The 17,679-nt window shown below is 50.6% G+C and overlaps 1 protein-coding gene across 6 annotated transcripts in view; it reads right to left on the reverse strand.

Moving 5' to 3' along the window:
• Positions 1–17,679, reverse strand: part of ATP2C1 (ATPase secretory pathway Ca2+ transporting 1) — a 1,883,161-nt gene that overhangs the window by 464,362 nt on the left and 1,401,120 nt on the right. For all 6 annotated transcript variants that reach the window (XM_069648728.1, XM_069648731.1, XM_069648729.1 and 3 more), the window contains one exon: positions 3,262–3,312. In XM_069648728.1, the coding sequence (XP_069504829.1) occupies positions 3,262–3,312 (51 nt within the window). The remainder of the gene's footprint in view (positions 1–3,261; positions 3,313–17,679) is intronic.

Raw genomic sequence — 17,679 nt, forward strand, 5'->3', positions numbered from 1 at the left:
TAGGATTTGACTAGTAAAGTCAATGGGGACTTTACATGCCCTGAGAGACAGTAGTCAGTGCCAGGGTATGAAGTCTATGTTTGGGGGTCGCTACGACATCCCTGTGTTACTGCACTGAGGGTTCTGTGTAACATGTGAATAAAGATGGTTCCTATGGGGTTGAGAAAGATCCCATAGGCATTAAACACAAAAATAGCCTAGAACACACATAGCAAAAATGCCTAAGAGTGGGAAAGAGAGTCTCACTCTTCGCAGGTACAAGGAAACAAACCCTTCAAATCCAGCAAAGCTGCTGGGGGACTCTATAGGTAAGGGAAATTAGGGAGAATTCTCATTCTATGCCTAACAGTATCCCTCTAATAACAAAGTGCATATTCAGCTGAGCATCAACTAGCGTATTATTCATTTCCTTACAGTGCCATTTAAACAGAGTCTGGTCTACATGCAGTTACGCATTTAGTACACACTACCAAGGTAAAGCGAAAACACGTTTATATCCATCTATATAAAAATGGCAATACTATTTTTACAACTCATCACATGTTCTGTTTCTTCTTTTCCTATCTTTTTGGCAATTTGGTGTTACACGGACTATCTATGGTATGTGATTATGGATTTATCTCATTAACGCAAACTGTACATTTTTTGACTTTGTGAATTACAGAATTGTACATAGTGTTGTGAATTACACTTACAAATCGGGTTTCGCCCTGATGAAGGAGTATTGACACTCCGAAATGCATTGGCCTTTGAGCCCTATGTGTATTCTAGAAAATGCTGACGTCTGACTTGATAAGAATCGATTATTGAGTTGATAAATCATCTTTTGACTACAATCACGAATATGTGTTTGTATGAATACAATATTGGAAACAGAATTCTACTTTTTGTATATTTACCATTCACACGCTCGTTAAGTTCATATAGTTACCCTGAGGGGTACAGTTGGCGAGCGACTGGTTAGCTGGATGATCCACATTCAGCTTCTTGCATTGCTGCTTCATGACTGCAGCAACACAGATGGCCCTGCCTGCTGTATTGATATAAGCCACGGATGACTCCATTATGTCTTGAGCCACTATTTTGGCTTCTGCAAGCCCAGCCTTGAAACAAGCTTGTCGGTGAACAGGAAGGTCTGGGAGGAATTCGGCTATCTCCCTCCATAATTTCTGATTTACAGCTGCTACTATGAAGTCTGCATTGCCTTGCCTCAAGTGGATAGTGGCTTTGGAATACACCTTTTCGATAGGCCTCTAGGATGAACTTGCCTAAAAGGGCTGAAGTGGAAGTCTGGTGTACATTGACGCTGCTGCAATGACTGATGAGCATGGCTGTGGGTGCACCGGCAGGAGGAGAGAGTCGCTATCTACCTGCCTGTATTTTGCATTGAGCCGCTTGTTGGTTGGCTGCGTGAAATGGTTTTTTTTCCAGCCCTTCTTCGCCAGGCCCTTGCACATCCTTTTGTAGTGGTATAGCCTACCTGGTGGATGAGCGGTTGGTCAGCACCTCTGCTAGGACCACCACCTGCGGCTCCTCCGTTAGTGGTTGAGGAATTCCCCAGGTACCCCGCCACTCCGGCTAACCTGTCATGGAAAGCCCTTGCAGAGGAGGAGGAGGTATCTTTTTCCTCCTCAGCGTCCATGTTGTTTGCTGTGTCTTGCAGGTCCCCGGAGTCTGCTGGTGGTGCATTTGGGATGGTCACTGGAAGTGGGGTTTGGGATGTGCAGCAGGCTGAGCCGGGGCATCTGTGGGTTGAGACAATGCCACCACTGTACTCAGGGCTGGTGATCGCACCGGTGCTGGTGGTTGTAATGGAACCAGCTGCTGAGGGAGCATTGGCAGGATCATGTCCTGGACGATTTCCTTGAGAATATTCCTCATTTGTGGGGATTTCATGAGCGTAAGGAACTTTTAAAAAAAACGTACTTCACACACTGGTGAGGCACGCTCCTGTACCGACACGGCCATCTGGATGGGTGTATACGGCTGAGTTCTCCTTGTGCTGCGTCTGGAATGGGGAGTAGCGCACTTGCCCCAATGTGGTTGGGTAGGAAGTACACCATGTGACCTAGCATGTGGACATGGGGGCCACTCCACCCTGGGCGTGAAGTCCAGCCTTTGGTGTTCGCTGGAAAGTTGCGCTTCTGAATGTGCCGCCATTTTGATTGGCTGTGCCGCCATTTTGTTGTGTACCACCTCACGTGCGGCTCGCAGATTTGTGGGTGAACTGACTTTGCCTTCTGCCTGTTTGCTTGATCACGTAGACTCAGGTCTGCCTTGCACTTTAGGTGTAGACCTAGTAAGCTGTTTGCCTTTGGACATTGTACCGGTAGTGCTTTTATCACTGCGTTTAGGTGGCCCCTCAGGCCTAAGCCGGGTATTGGAGCAAAGCCCCTCAGGATCTAGCCCGGTATTGGAGTCACGTGGCCCATCAGCTAAGGGGACAGGTAGTGTCTGTGGATTCATCGGCCGCAAGGCCGGTAGCTATCTGAGCCTCGGTACCCTTGCCGGTAACAGAGCCTACTAGGCCCCTCCCGCTAGGTTGCTTCCCTGGGAAGGAGTCTCTCTTCCGGAATGCTTTTGATAACAACATACTTACCTTCTAAGTCTTTCTCCTTAAGTACTCTTATGTAGTCCGGAGGAGATCCGTTGAAGAGCTCTCTCCCACCTAGCCAGCCGGTTCTTCAGAGACCGGGGTGTAAGAGCATCAAACGCCTGGAGGACGGTGTACAACACAATCTAAAAAGGTAAATAAAAATAAAATTCTAGGGACAGCTATCCTGGGGAAGAATTGACACGTGTGGAATTACGGGCCAAGGAAAAAGAACTCAACCATTGTGTTCGTGAGGTAGATCCGCTCCAGTCGCTGCGGAAAAGAGGACTGGGGTGTGGCGCCGGTTGGCGGAGTCATAAGTGCGCATGCTCCCAGGGCCGCACCACTGTGCGCAACTAGATTTAAAAGGGAAAGACAGTTTTTCTGGTGAAAAAGGTTCAGTTGCCGTCACTAGCGAGGGACGCCCATACAGTATGGAGGAAGGGGGACGGGGAGTACATACCATTATAAAAAATTAAAATGTGTCTCGGAACTAAATCAACAGATAATACACCACAGACAAAGGTGAGTGACAGTAGTGATAAAAAGACAATCAACCAACCCATTAAGAGCAAAGTGTAACATCCTGAAGATCTGTGGCAAGGGTGATGGATAACTTTTTGATGGTAAAGTCATTACAAATAGAGAAATTTAAAAAAGAGGCATACCTTTACAATTTTCAACTTATGTCTGGGACTGGCTCTGTAAAACACCGAGATCTAAAGAGAGAAAACAAGTGAATCACAAACATAGTAAATACAATGTTTTAATCTGTGAAACGGTGCTAATCAAATCTAAAACAAAATCCCAAAACAGTGGCCCTTCAATGCAATATTCTAAAGTCTTCCATGTGTTGGAGTTTCCTGCACATCAGGGAGAACCATATAATACTTTAGTACTTAGTCCATAAAACATCAGTAGGATCTATAAAATATCATTTAGGTACTGGATTTTTTTTCAAGTGGATCACTGTACTTTGGCAGGGTGGGGAGTGTATGCTCATGTAATGTTTGGAGTTATTTACACAATGCTTTTACTGTCTTTGCTTTCCTGGCAGAAATATTCTGTAAATGGTTCGTGATCTGTAGGTAAGGGTGCCGGGGGTATTGGAGAGGTTCACAGGATGGGAGCTATGATTGACGATGGGAGCCATGATGGATGACAGAAGTATGCTTGCTAGGTTGGAGTCCCATCAAGAAAGGTAGTAAATTGTATAAGAAGTTCATTCTGCTTGGTCTGGTGCTGGTGAAAAGGCTGATTGCAATTAAATGGAAATAGGTCGGCCTGCCATCAGTGAAATATTGCGCCAAAGAAATGGTCAAGTGAGCAACAGTGGAAATGGACATAAGAGTGAAGAAGGCTGAATGCACAGACACTGATGAAGTATAATCAGTTTGGGATTCCTACCCAGAAACTGTGCTGGATTCACCAAATCTGATGCCGTCCTGAGCGGGTTGACCCATGAACAGTGAGACCTAATGCAACATGATGATCTGGTATGGGCGAAGGGAGGGCCTGTTGTGGGGAATGATGTGTAATTGATTCTGCAGATTAAGAATGTATCTGTATGCCCAGAATGTAAGTTAATTAACTTGAACTAAGTGTTTTGGAATAATGGTATATTTTATTCTTTTATAAACCGCTGGTCGACATCTGTTGAATGTTAGTTGATATTGTGGTTAACTGTTGGTTTGACGATGAGATGGCAATGAAAAAATGAAAACAGATGCATTCCGTAAATGTAGAGCATAGTTCACTTTGCCTTTTTGTTGGCCATTTCCTTCTATATTATATTATGTTAAAGCATTTCTTAAGCGCAGCCTACACCGGCTGGAGCATCATGGCTCTGTGATAACTAGAAGACTGTTAAAGGAGAACTGAAAGAGGAGAGACTTGAGAGAACAGCGGAAGGACAGATGCTATGGAGTGTCTGTGGGGAAAAGGGCAGAGTTCCACAGATGTGCAGTGGCAATGGAGAAGGAGCGCCCACCGATGCGGGAGGGCTAAAAGCGAGGGACAGATATGCAGCAGGCCGCCGAGGAACAAAGGCAGCATTGTAGGCAAGTATGGACAGAATTTCACCTGTAAGAACCCAGGCCCGGATTTATAGACGGTCTGGTGGACTAAGCATAGGGCTTTAATCCGCTTGGCCACTGGTAATCAATGGAGAGAGGCAAGGAGAAGAGTTGCAGAGGCAGGGCTAGGGGCACCAAGGGCCACCCCAACAGTGGCATTGCATGGGCGAGATAAAGCGAATTACGTAGTCCAGCAAGCCAGAGGTAAGAATTTAACTACTAGAGGGTGAATCTGGCGAGGCAGGTAGGGCAGAACCTGCCATATAATCCAAAGCTTGAAGTGAATGGCATGACAGACTGCACTCACCTGAGCTTCCATGGAAAGTGAAGCAGGGAGGTTCACCCCAAGTTCCTTTACAACCGAGACTTGAACAACACTCCTATACCTCAGCTCACCACCATTTTTCTCTGTGCTCAGTAGCCCAGGGTATCAGTTCCCATAACACAGAAAAACTAGAACATATTTGTATTTGGGAGAAAAACTAACCAACTCGATTCATCTTCCATTGTTTAAAATGTCTTTATAGGCCACACAGAGGACAGGCAATATAAGGACTAATTAGTGCAAACTGCACACACGTCCAGTTATCACTCACACACAACCTACAGAAGCTTTCAGAAGTGGGGAAGGAATGGCAAGCGATGAGGAATCTGTGGGAGAAGAATCTATAAGTAACCATTCCTTCAATGGATTGTATTCTCCCACAGAAGTAACAATGCGGAGGAGGGTTGAAATCTCTAGACCAATGAGCTCTACAATACCGGTCTATCAAAGTGACTATCCCTACCTCTAGCCAGATCCAAACTCTAGTGCTTTGAAAGTTGCGCAATAAGCCTTCTGACGGCCTGGCAAACAACTTGCACGGGCACCCCCACTGCAAAGCGGAAGCAGCAGCCAATCTACCCGTAGAGAAAAGACAGGACCTCCTTCCGTGCCTTCGCAGAGCATTCTGCTATACAAAGAAACAATCTAGCGCAGTAGTATTCGCTTATTCACCGCACAGTACAGTCCCAAGTACTAAAATGCAACAGTCAGTCATCTCTGTGAAAACAAGCAGTCCTGACAAAATAAATGCTCAATGCCAGCTTTGGGTCTGATCTATGGAGACTCTACTCCTCCTTAGAAGGATGTGGGGGCAGACAATACACAGGCAATTGAATGTTTTAAGAAACATTGTAATTGGACACACCCTTCAGAAGGAATTTAGGCCCAACTTTCAAGGTAAGTTTTCCCTAACAATACTGTAGGAATTTTGGTTTGTACAACAATGCCTGTAATTCACTGATTCATCTGGCTAATGTGTTGGCCACTAAGAACACATTCAAGGACAGGAGCCTAACCGACTGAGTCCAAGGGTTAACAAGGAACCACCATTATGAAGGAGAGGACCAAATGTAGATCCCCAAGCTGGGACAATGAAGGGAGTTTGGACATGGGAAGGGATTTTTACCAGCCCTGTCAGACACTGTTCCACCCCTGGGTCTGAAAAGAAAGAACCTTGCTTCGACAGCCACATACAGACAAAGAGGCCAGATAACCTTTGACTGTGCCCACTTGCAGGCCCTGCGTGGCCAGGGACAACAGTAATGTCATGAACATCAAGGTGTGCCATAACATTGGGTTCCCTTCCTCATATCCACAGGTCCGGTGAGTGCTTGCACCCGGCCGGCCAATGAGAAGATCTGCCCTACTCATGCATGCCAGCAGTGGTCCAATCGTAGACCACTGTGGCTCTCGTGCACACCAGACATCTGGCATCAGTAGTGTGGATTGGGACCAGACTGTCCCAATCCACTTCCTGGGTACCCACACATGTGACCTGCAGTATCCTGCGAAAGAAGCTGCTTTCGCAGGTAAGTGCATGCCCAAATAAGGAAGTCCTGGGTCACGAAGATCAGGGGGAAGGAACAAGTTACTTACCTGTAAATGTTGTTCTCCAGCATGGGTCTGGCACGGATTCACATGCTCATTCCCCATCGTCAGGCTGGGAATCCTCGGTAAAGAAAAAAAATCAGTTTCAGTTTTGTTTCTGAACTGTCTGTCTACTAATAACCAATCATTGGTCTCTGGGTCATACTGCCCCAGTCAATGACTGCCCTCTACCTATGCCCCTCCTCTGGCAGCCATGTTCAGATTTGGTAGCACTTAAAGTGGCAGCAGGACGAAGAGAAGAGCCACAGAGGGGTTGGAGGGCGGGTTTGCATGCAAATCCATGCCAGACCCATGCTGGAGAACAACAGTTACAAGTAAGTAACTTGTTCCTTCTCCAGCATGGGGTCTGGCATGGATTCACATGCTAATGAATACAAGAATACATAGCAGTACCCACATGCACAACCACGGGCGGTGGCAAGGCTCAACATTAAGCATTACATCAACTCAACATTAAGCATCTCTTACCTCCTCACCAGGCTCACCTTCAAGCGAACAGCTTGCGCAGCACTGCTGGCCGACTCTGGACTCCTCCTTGGAATCCCGGTGGATGCAGTAAACCCTTGTGAAGCTGTGTGTCGACCTCCACGTAGCAGCCTGCAGATGTCCAGCAGGGGCACACCAGATAGGAACGCCATGGTAGCAGTGATCTCTCTGATCGAATGGGCTCTCGGATGGCTGGGCAGCGGTCGGTTTGCAAACTGGTCACAATGCATGATGCAGCCAGAGAGCCATCTGGAAATGGAAGCCTTTGAGAGAGCCTTCCCTTGGTTCACAGGTCCAAAGTTCACAAACAGCTGTGATGTCTTCCGAAAACACTTCGTGCGGTCCACGTAGATCTTCAGTGCTCTAGCCACATCCAGAAAGTGCAAAGTCCTCTCAGCTGGCGACAAAGGCGACGGGAAGTAAAACACCAAGGGCTCATTGAGATGGAAGTCCTCAGCACTACCCTTGTCTCGTAGAATGTCAGGTATGGAGGTTTAAAGGAGAGGGCCTGGATCTATCCCACTCGTCGTGCGCAGGTGATGGCCACAAGAAACGCCGTCTTCCACGATAGGAACTTCAGCGGTGCCGAATGCAAGGGCTGGAATGGGGGACCAATGAGACTGGTCAGCACCACGTTGAGCTCCCACTCTGGGGCCGGAGCCTTCACCGGCGGGAACGAGTGGAACAGTCCTTTCATGAACTCCTTCACCATGCGGTGAGACCACAGCGACGACCGCCCCGGAGTTCTGGTGTAGCGGGAGATACCTGCTAGATGGATCTTGATGGAGGCATGCGCCAGCCCCGCCCTGGCCAGCGACAGCAAGTACGGCAGCACTTGAGGGGCCGTAATCCGTAGAGGGTTGATCTTCTGTGCACAGCACCAGACAGAGAACCTCTTCCACTTATGTCCATAGCACTTAAGAGTCGAGGACGCCCTGGCCTTTGCAAGTATCTCCTTGCAGTCCACCGGGATATCGTAGCCTCCGAACTCTAGTGCTGCAGGAACCAGGCCTGCAGGTTCAGCGATCCCGGGTCGTGATGTAGGATGGCGCCTCCTTCCCTGGCGAGAAGGTCCGCGTCCGTCGGCAGTTTGACTGGGGGGGGGACGCTGACAAGTCCAGAAGGTCTGGGGACCATATCTGCCTCGGCCACGCTGGTGCGACGAGGATCATCCTGCACCGGGACCGTTTGAGTTGACTGATGAGTCGCAGAGGGAACGCATACAGAAACAGGCCGTCCCAGGGGAAGGAGAATGCATCGTCCATGCTCCCCGGCTGGGGAAACCTGCTGGCGAACCTCCGGCACTTAGTGTTCGCCGCCGTCGCGAACAGATCGATCTGGGGATTGCCCCACTGTCGGAAAAGGAGATCCACTTGGTCCTGCCGAAGTTCCCACTCGTGGCAAGCACGCAGCTCCCTGTTGAGTGAGTCAGTGACAGTGTTTTTCACTCCTGGCACAGATCCTGCGCTTCCCTGGATAGGGCTAGGGATCTGGTACCTCCCTGCTTCGGGATGTAGAACATTGTGGTGGTGTTGTTGGTGAAGATCCATACCATGTTGACTTTGAGGGACGGAAGGAAAGATCTGAGAGTCCAGAACGTTGATGTGCAGGGACCTCTCCTTCGGGAGCCAGAGGCCTCTTGCGTGGAGATTTCCAGTGTGTGCTCCCTATCCCTCCAGGGAGGTGTCCCTCACCACAGTCTCCTGGTGCACTGGGGTCTGGAAGTCCATGCCCGCCGCGAAGTGCGCGTGGGAGCCCCACCACTGTATCGTTTGACAGTCTTGTTGAGCGGGATCTTGTCTTTGAAGTTTCCCGTCGCTTTCATCAAACGGGCATCGAGGAACTCTTGCAGTGGCAGCATCCGTAACCTGCACAGACGAACTAGGAAGATGCAAGATGACATCATGCCGAGCAGGGATTTGATGGACCTCACCCTAGGATGGCCCTCGTCCTTTCCTCCGACGGAGAGGCCAACGTGCCACAGTGTCGAGTTTGGCCCCCAGGAACAGGGCGTCCTGTGACAGTACTAAGTGGGATTTCGCAAAGTTGATTGAGAATCCCAGCTCCGTGAGCATGCAGACGGTCTTCGCTGTGTGGTCTACGGCGAGTTCTATTGACTTTGCTCAGATGAGCCAATCGTCCAGGCAGGGGTATACATGGATCCCCTGAAGGCGCAGCCGTACCACCACAGGTGCCAGGCAGTTGGTAAAGACCCTTGGAGCCGACTTCAACCCCGAGGGCAGAGCCTTGAACTGGTAGTGCCATCCTTGGACCACGAACCGTAGAAACTTTAGGTGTCTTTTGTGTATGGGGACGTGGAAGTAAGCATCCTCCAAGTCCAGCGACGATAGGAAATCACCTTCCTCCAGCTGTCCCAGCACGTGCTGAAGGGTAACCATCCAGAATTTCTGTGCCTTGATGTATTTGTTGAGATGTCGAAGGTCCAGGATGGGCCGCCAGCCGCCGGTCTTCTTTCGGACGAGGAAGTACTGCGAGTATACTCCGGTTTCTTCCGACGAGGAACGGGCAGCTTATCGGTACGACGATGCACTACCGCCGAATCCTTTGGAGGCACCTTGGGATTTGCCTCCGGAGATCCGAAAGGGCAGCCGTCGTTGGTGGAGCGTGCCCAAGGCACGGGTCGTCTCAGTGTTTGCTTTGATGGCCTGCAGACTCTCATCCACCGCTTTCCCGAACAGGTTGTTCCCGTCGAAGGGCATGTCCAGTACCCTGGTCTGAACGTCTTGACGGAAGTCGGTGGCCTTGTGCCAACCGCGCCGGCGAAGGAAAACGCTGTTGCCCATCTGGGGAAAACAGTGTCAGCAATGTCCGTGGCCACTGTGATGGCGTGGTCCGACGCCACCTCGCCTTGCTGTAGGATTTCAAGGGCCTCCGCCCTCTTGTCATCTGGCAGGAAATCCAGGAGGGGAGTGATCTTGAACCACAGCTCCCTGTCGCAGCGTGCCACGATCGCAAGGGCGTTGGCCGCTTTGATGGTCGTCGCCACCGACAAGAGGACTCATCGTCCCATGGCATCCAGCTTCTTCCCCCTCGCCGTCTGGTGGGGAAGTGGAAGTTGATGCCGTCACTCCTGTCGATTTGTTCTTGGCCGCCACGGAGACCACTGAATACAGGGACGGCTGAGCTCTGAGGCACATATGGGCGGAGTCCCGGACCCAGTATTTCTTCTCCTACTGATCCCTCTTTGCAGGAAACGTGGATGGGTTCTTGAGCAGCAACAGCCCTTCGTCCCAGATGTCGTCCAGTAACGGGGCTGAGAGGACGGTCTTCCTCTTGGCCTCCCGTCGTTGGTAGAGGAAATCTTCCTTATTCTGCTTTTCGGGACAAAGCTGGAAAAGCTCTGATGATCTGGCGATCATGGCGTGAAAGGAGCATATTTCATCGGGAGGGGATGCCCGGGCAGGGGGTGATGGGAGATCCATCCCATCGTCACCACCGTCGTCGTCCGTCGCCGTCATCTCCGTTCCCGTCTCATCCCACCTAGTGAGTCCCCCAGCAACTTTGCTGGATTTCTGGAGTTTGTTGTTTTCACTTGGTAAGAATGTGAGCTTTTCCCCCCACTCTTACCTGTGTTTTGCTATGTGTTTCTACCCGTTTCTTTGTGATTGTGAGCTCTAGAGTACACCACTTCAGTAGCCCCCTTCTTTGTGTGCGTCACCCAGCACCTTCTGTGCAGTGGCACAGGGTTGTCGTTCAGACTCCCCCGACTCCATTTATGAGGCGACTACCGTCCCCCAGAAAAGGGTAAAGTTACCATTAACTTTACTTAGTCAATCTACCACAGATCCAGTACACCCCATCTTCCATGGAGTACTGGAAAGGGTTAATTCCTATCCCTTTTTATCTGTACCTCCTAGAGCATTGTTTCGCTCTTAACATTTAGACTTGGCTGGTGGCAGTGGTATCTACCCTAACTTTTCTACCGCGATAATATTAGATAGACCTGCTATTGTTCTTGGCTATTATATTAGCCTTGAGCATAAACCCGTTTGACCAAATCGTCTTTCTTTTGGCTCTGGTTGGGTTTATTCACCATTTCTTTTTGTTAAAGTCCTTCTTGTGTTTTACTTTGCGCTGCAAACTAGGTTCGCCTTCTTTGTTCACTGTCTTTTGGCGGGCTTCTACCTAGAAGCCCTCGTCAAGGCGCCTGGGTGTCTAGGTGGGCTGGATGTGAGGGAGGGTTGTAGTCACCCCCTGCACAGGGTATCCTAGGAAACCCAAGTCGCACTTTGTCATGATTGGCCAGGGTAGTTGTCTTGGCTGGACAACCCCCCTGCTGGGTGATTGACAGCCAGGCTGTGTGAATAGGGGTTTTTCACATAAAAGGCAGGTCTCTTGGGCTAGAAGCAAGAGTCTCGCCACTGGAACTACAAGGAACCGAAGAGGAGCGGAGAGAACGATGGCTGATGCAACTACCCCGTCCCAGTGAAGCCCTGCTGCAGTCCTGAGCTATCTGCCCTTCAACGACTACGAGGAGATCCAGTCCTAAGTCTTCTTCCCTTGAACCTGGTGGGGATAACCAGCTCGTCTGCCACATCCGGAGGATCCTCTTCCTTGGTCGAAATCGCTGCACACAGCTGTAGTGGTCCGGATAGCCATTTGAAGAGCCTCTCCTGTGTTTTTAAGGAGCGCACCTTTTATTCGTTGTCGCTGTTGCCGGCTTCATCCCGGTGTGGTGCAGACCCCCTTCAGACGTCCTCCTTCACATGAAGCTCCAGGAACCGTGGGTCTGCGGGAAACCAACAGGAACAACTGCCAGGGCACCAGCTGCATCATTTTAATAAGGTAGTGTGTTCTGCTTGAGGAAACTGGGTGAACCCCTTTTCTTCATTTCCAAGGCTTGCCCTTGTCTTCCCTCCTTCTTATAACTTTTGCTTCCGAACATTGACAATATCGAAGTACTCTTGGCTATGTTGAATCGTGAACTATCTGACTGTGTGATCTTTGGCAACAGGCCCCAGTGTCACTTGACCTTGGCTCCGGCCCTTTGTCTTTTGAACTCTTGTCTATGAGTGTTTCTCGATTCTGTTTGCCTAACCAAAATATTGCCTGTGATTTTTGCCTCCAACTCGCTCTGAGTATCTCAGGTGCTAAGTGTGTTTTTGCCCCGGTAGCACTTCATGTCACGGATACGCGTTTAGTTAGTAGACCGAACTGTCAAAAAGTGATCGCAATCATATCCGCGGTAACATGTTTTGTGCATAACACCGGTTAATTCGAACACAGGGTACTTACCTTGAGACATACTGTACAAAGTGAATTGGTTAGTTGTAGTATATTTAACGTGTGGTTTTTGTTTAAGTTTAATAGAAGTGTTGTGTTTATAACGTTTGGTTTAAAAATAAATGTACTTATATTTTTTTACCTGAAACCTTGAGTCAGTGTTTGCTTGAGTCACAGTAATTGTGGCCCCCTCGTGTAATCTCTGCTACTGCTCATATACTCTTGATAAGCCTGGCTGCTCCGCCACTGATACCATTCTGACATAGTAGAACAGGCTTGTACCAAAGGTAAAACTTGTATTGCCACCTGTAGTCTTAATTGTATGTAGTGGTCCCTAAGGTCACTGCACAGGATTCTGCCCAACAGAGGGGAAGGCGGTGAAGACTAAAAAGGAAGGGGAGGACGGATTCACCTCTGCTAGTTCGGTGGGCTCCCCGACGGTACAGGCGCCGCTAGATCGTCCGCTGGGGGTAACGGCAACCTTGTCCTTATCTCCATACACAGGGTCTGGATAGCCATCAAAATTGCTCCCGAGTTGTCCTGTGGTATAGGCATCAGTTGCGACGGGAGCGATGGCTGGGGCCTGGGCACCTCCGCGGCCTGCGGTTCCTCGTCGGCTCCACGGTCGCTCTCTTCTTCCGCCTCGTCAGGATCCCTCCCGTAGGGTCAGACTTCCTCAAACTTCTTATCCAGGATCTTTTGGACGCTAGCCAGCTCATCTCGGAGGTGGTATCTGTGTCCGTTATGGCTACCATGCCCCCCCCGCTTTCTCGTCCCAGAGGTCTTCTCGATAGGTTGAAAAGATGATTCCCTCTAGGGTGGCAGGGAAACTCTAGGCCCAGAAGTCGACTTCACTGGGGTAGCCACCACAGGCTTCGCCAGGGCTGCCAGGACTCCTCAATCAAGGCCTTAGCCGGGTGAATTAGAGCCTTCACAACCTTGGGTGCGTCCGAGGCTCACAACTTAGGGGGGTGGGGGGATCACTGTCTCGCGCCCCCCCTTGGCTTTCTCCGTCGGGATCGACCGGAGCTTCTCCCGAAGCTTACCCGGGTTCACTAACTTCCTTTTCCCCCGAGCCAGAGCGTTGGCTGGCGGCTGATGGTGTTGGGGATGTTGCGCCCTGCCTGGTAGCCGAGGAGCCCGAACCAACGGCGCTCCCGGTGCCCGCGGACTTACGGTGCTTTGCCTTTTGTTGGGCCCCCTTCGCCGGAGCACCCTCAAAGGTCTTAGAAGACCACTCTGACTTCTTCTCACCTGCTGCTGGGCTCTTCCCTTCAAGCCAGTTAGTGAGTCGAGTCTGACGGTCCTTCAATGTCGGGGTGGACATGTTCTTACAGAATGCGCAGTCCTCCTCCACGTGAGACTTGTCGTCGTGAAGGCAGTAGAGGCACCGGGAGTGCTCATCCTCAAAGACATTCTGTAATCCACATCCAGGGCAGTTCCTAAACAGCTTGGATCCAGTAGGTGTCGTGTCTCCTTTGTCCTGGGCCATGTCCACGTGGGGTAGGCCTCAAAGATCTTCCAGAATCCTCAGAGAAGGGAAACTTGAAAATTTGCCCTTGAGGGGCGTAGAAAAATTCCGAAACAGGTCCATGTTCATCGGAAGAATAATCGGTGGACCTTGCGGCTTGAATTGACTGAAAAATAAGAAAAAACTCTTAGGAAAAAGGCAAAATGCAGTAAAAGCTCGAGAGCTATAGCACGAGGACTCCAAACACTTGAACGTGCAGTAAAAATCTGAAGATGGCTTCCAGAGGAGGGGCTTAGGTAGAGGGCAGTCATTGGCTGGGGGCAGTATGACCCAAAGAGAAGTGATTGGTTATTAGTAGAAAGACAGTTCAGAAACAAAACTGAAACTGATTTGTTCTTTACCGAGGATTCCCAGCCTGACGACAGGGAATGAGCATGTGAATCCATGCCAGACCCCTTGCTGGAGAAGACCAATGGACAAAATGGCCAAAGGAATAGACAAAGGACCATGTGGCATGGCCATGGTGGAAACTAACCACAGTCAAGTGATAAGCGCGGTATGGATCGGTAAAACCTTACACAAATACACAAAAAAGCTTCTGTTGCCACCAGTTCATTCTTTGGCACATTATCCAGTCACCAAAAAATCCTTAGTGGATGACTAGGACCAGAAAACACAAGGACCCCACTGCACAGTACAGTAATGTACTTTGCACAATGATAAACCATTACTAAAAGTGGCAACAAAATAAAGACTAAGAGAAACAAACTTTCTCAGTACCGACAGCCTGAAGGACATGTCAATATCCCCATAGCAATGAGCGCAAGCCCGGGGGGGGGGGCTTGAGACAGCAAACCCCAAGACTTCCTAATTCAGGGAGAAGCCCAAAGTGTGCAACAGGCTGTACGTCCTGTACAGGTGTGCCAATGGTAGGACGGGGGCGAGCCAGTCATCCAGATAGGGAAAAACATGAATGCCCTCCCTTATGAGGAGAGCCGTCACCACTGACATCAGCTTGGTGAATACCCTGGGAGCAGAGCTTAGGCCAAAGTGGGGCCCGTTGATAACAAGTGCCCCCAAAGACGAACCTTAGGAATCGCAGGTGCTTCCGGTGGAACGGCAAATGAAAATGGGCATCCTGAAAGTCCAGTGACATCAACCAGTCTTTAGATTAAAGCGCCTGGAGAATCTCTCTCTGAGTCAAGATCTTGAACTAGTCCTATTAGTGGATTCTTTCCTCCCACGGATTCCTCATCTACGATATCCTAACATCAGTGCAGCATTTCAGCCGCCAGGGGGCATAGCGCAGTTCCACATCGGCTCTGTCCAACCGCTCTACACGCCCAGTGCCGGACATGGGGCCAGTATATACTGAGGCTCAGTGAATCATGTCCTCAGTTCCATTATTGCATGCACTCTGTTCGCCTCAGGAACATGCACATCTAAAGCTTCAAATTAGTTGTAATCATGCCCAAACTGCTAAGGCTTCAGAGTTCAAACCGTCCATGGATTGCGGCCGGCAGATGTTGGTTTTCGGAACTGCACCAAATTTGTCTGTACTGCTTGGCCGAGGAGCACAATGCCCAGTGTTGCGGGTTTTGTTAGTCCATGCACCCGATAGCCTTCCAGGAATGGGCAGCAGAACTCTTTACCTTCATTCAGAAGTCGAACAGTGATGTTGCATGGTTTTGTTCAAGGTCAAGAGGGGCATCATTCCTAGGAGCGGACCCATCCATGTAAGGAATATAAGCAGCACAAGAGCTCCCTCTCGAGTGGCTCCTCACACTGACATTCTTTTTCTTCTTCCAAAAACAGCCAGATCAGGTGCCTTTTCCGACCCAATTCTCCACTCTGGAGGAACAGGAAAGATTTTTCCTAAAGATGCTTCTCATCTTCACCACTGCAGCACCAATGAGATCCACTGCGTTTCCTGCGACCAGCAGGGTACCTGCCGCAACTACTCCTGCAAGCCCACAGGCACAGGCTTTTCCCCTCTGCCCAACTCTGCCTTAGGGCATCGAGATCTCAGTGCTGGTCTGGAATGTCAGCACTGTGGGTACAGAAGAGCATTGAGAATATGCTGAGCTTCTCTTCAAACCCTTCACGTCCAAGATGTGAGACCTATACGATGAGAAGGGAGACCAGTAGACCAGTTACATTTTGGGTTTGAACTCCTGGTCTCCGTGGAGGAGAGAGACTTCCCAGAGGAGTTCTATGAAGAGGGCGAGTATGTCCAAGGGTGGGCCTCGGGCCACCAGGAAGCCAGTAGTCTAGACACCTCCCCTGAGCTGGACATCCTTTCAGTCCCTACATCCGGTAAGCCGCAGGCATCGTTTCAGAGGCTAATGGAAAAGGTTGCCGATACCCTGGGGCGCTCTGCTCCATCCAGCTAAAAAGAAAATCAGTTTGGAGTTGACCGACATCCTAGAATAAGGTTCCAAGTATGAAACATTACTACCCTTCAATGTGGCAGTAAAGGACCCCATACTGGATGTATGGCAGAAGCCAGCTTCTGCATCTGCAGTTGTAAAAGGGAGCTGGCAAGGAAGCATCGTACAGCCCACTCTTACCTAGCCTTTCGAGCCACTCATACCTCCACAGTGAGCGTGTTGGTACAGGCTGTGACTGCTAACCTGAAAGGTTCCATCTTTTCTGATCTTCCACCTGATAGGGAGAGTATGAGACTGGACGCCTGGTGAAAGAAGCTGTTTGTATCGGGTAGCCTCACCATTCCTTCTATAAATGCATTTTGCACCTTGGCGAAATTCTCTTTCGGCCTGTGGTCTGCTATGGCTAATGCGGTTGAACATGTCCCTAAGGGAGACATGAGGGTGTGCTTCCTGTCCATGGTTACAGACGGCAGGGAAGCTTCTCGCCAGATTCTGCAGTCAAGACTGGACACAGCTGACTGTACAATGCTCAACCATCACTTTTGCATGAGAACATCCAGCTTGGCGCATAATGTCCATGCTAAACTTAATTCCCTTTGATGCCCAGAGTCTGTTTAGGGTGAAAGCTAATAATGCCCTCCACAAATGTCAGGCATCAAAGGTCACGACAAAGTCATTGAGACTAGACGTACATCAACCCTTCGCACCTTTGGTAAGGCGTTGGGCTTTTTGCTATTTAGCCTCCTATGCAGGGGGCGTGGCCTGACGCGCATGGAGTGATCCTTTTTTCGGGCACTACGAGCGCAGCTGTGCCGTCTACTCACCGGTACAGCTGCTCATAAGGCGATTGCCCGTGTGTGGCACCTCTTCCCGAAGAAAATCGGAGCCTGGGCACCCGTGGAATCGACTCAGCCCGGCTCCCCCCTACCTCCCGAGGGAAGTCTCCAAGATGGCGGCCGCATTACGTCGTTGACTCCGGGGCTCCGGAGCACCCGCGGAGATCGGGACACCCACCAGGCTGATCACTCGCTCCTTCTGATAACAGCTGCCATCCAGGGGCCCGAGCCACCCCTCGAACCGAGGCCCCACAGACCTCTACCAAGATCGGACGGCGGCATCGCGGGGGCCCTCCGCTTCGCGCCCAGAACCGGCGCCCCCACGGATCATACACCGCCGGCTCTGCGGACTCTGAGCCCCGGCCTGTGGGGCGCCTGACACACTCGCCGCCAACCGGGGGCCCTGGCCGCTCACTCGGGCGGACTTCCACACCGGGGCCGCGTTTGGCGGCCTCCAACTGGGATTGGCACAAGGACGCCTCACCTGGGGCGTGTGCCGCACTTGCAGTGGGAGCCCCCCCGCCCCATCTAAAGGCCGACCCCACCATCTTCCTGCGAGCCTCAGACCAGCAGTCCACCGGCCAGACGGCGGGGGCCTTCTCACCTCCCCCAACTGGCATTCTCCTGCCCCGCAGCAACCAGCTTTGACCG

Source organism: Ambystoma mexicanum, chromosome 2q, assembly GCF_040938575.1.
Source record: "Ambystoma mexicanum isolate Mex_15411 chromosome 2q, UKY_AmexF1_1, whole genome shotgun sequence".
Classification (NCBI taxonomy): domain Eukaryota; kingdom Metazoa; phylum Chordata; class Amphibia; order Caudata; family Ambystomatidae; genus Ambystoma; species Ambystoma mexicanum.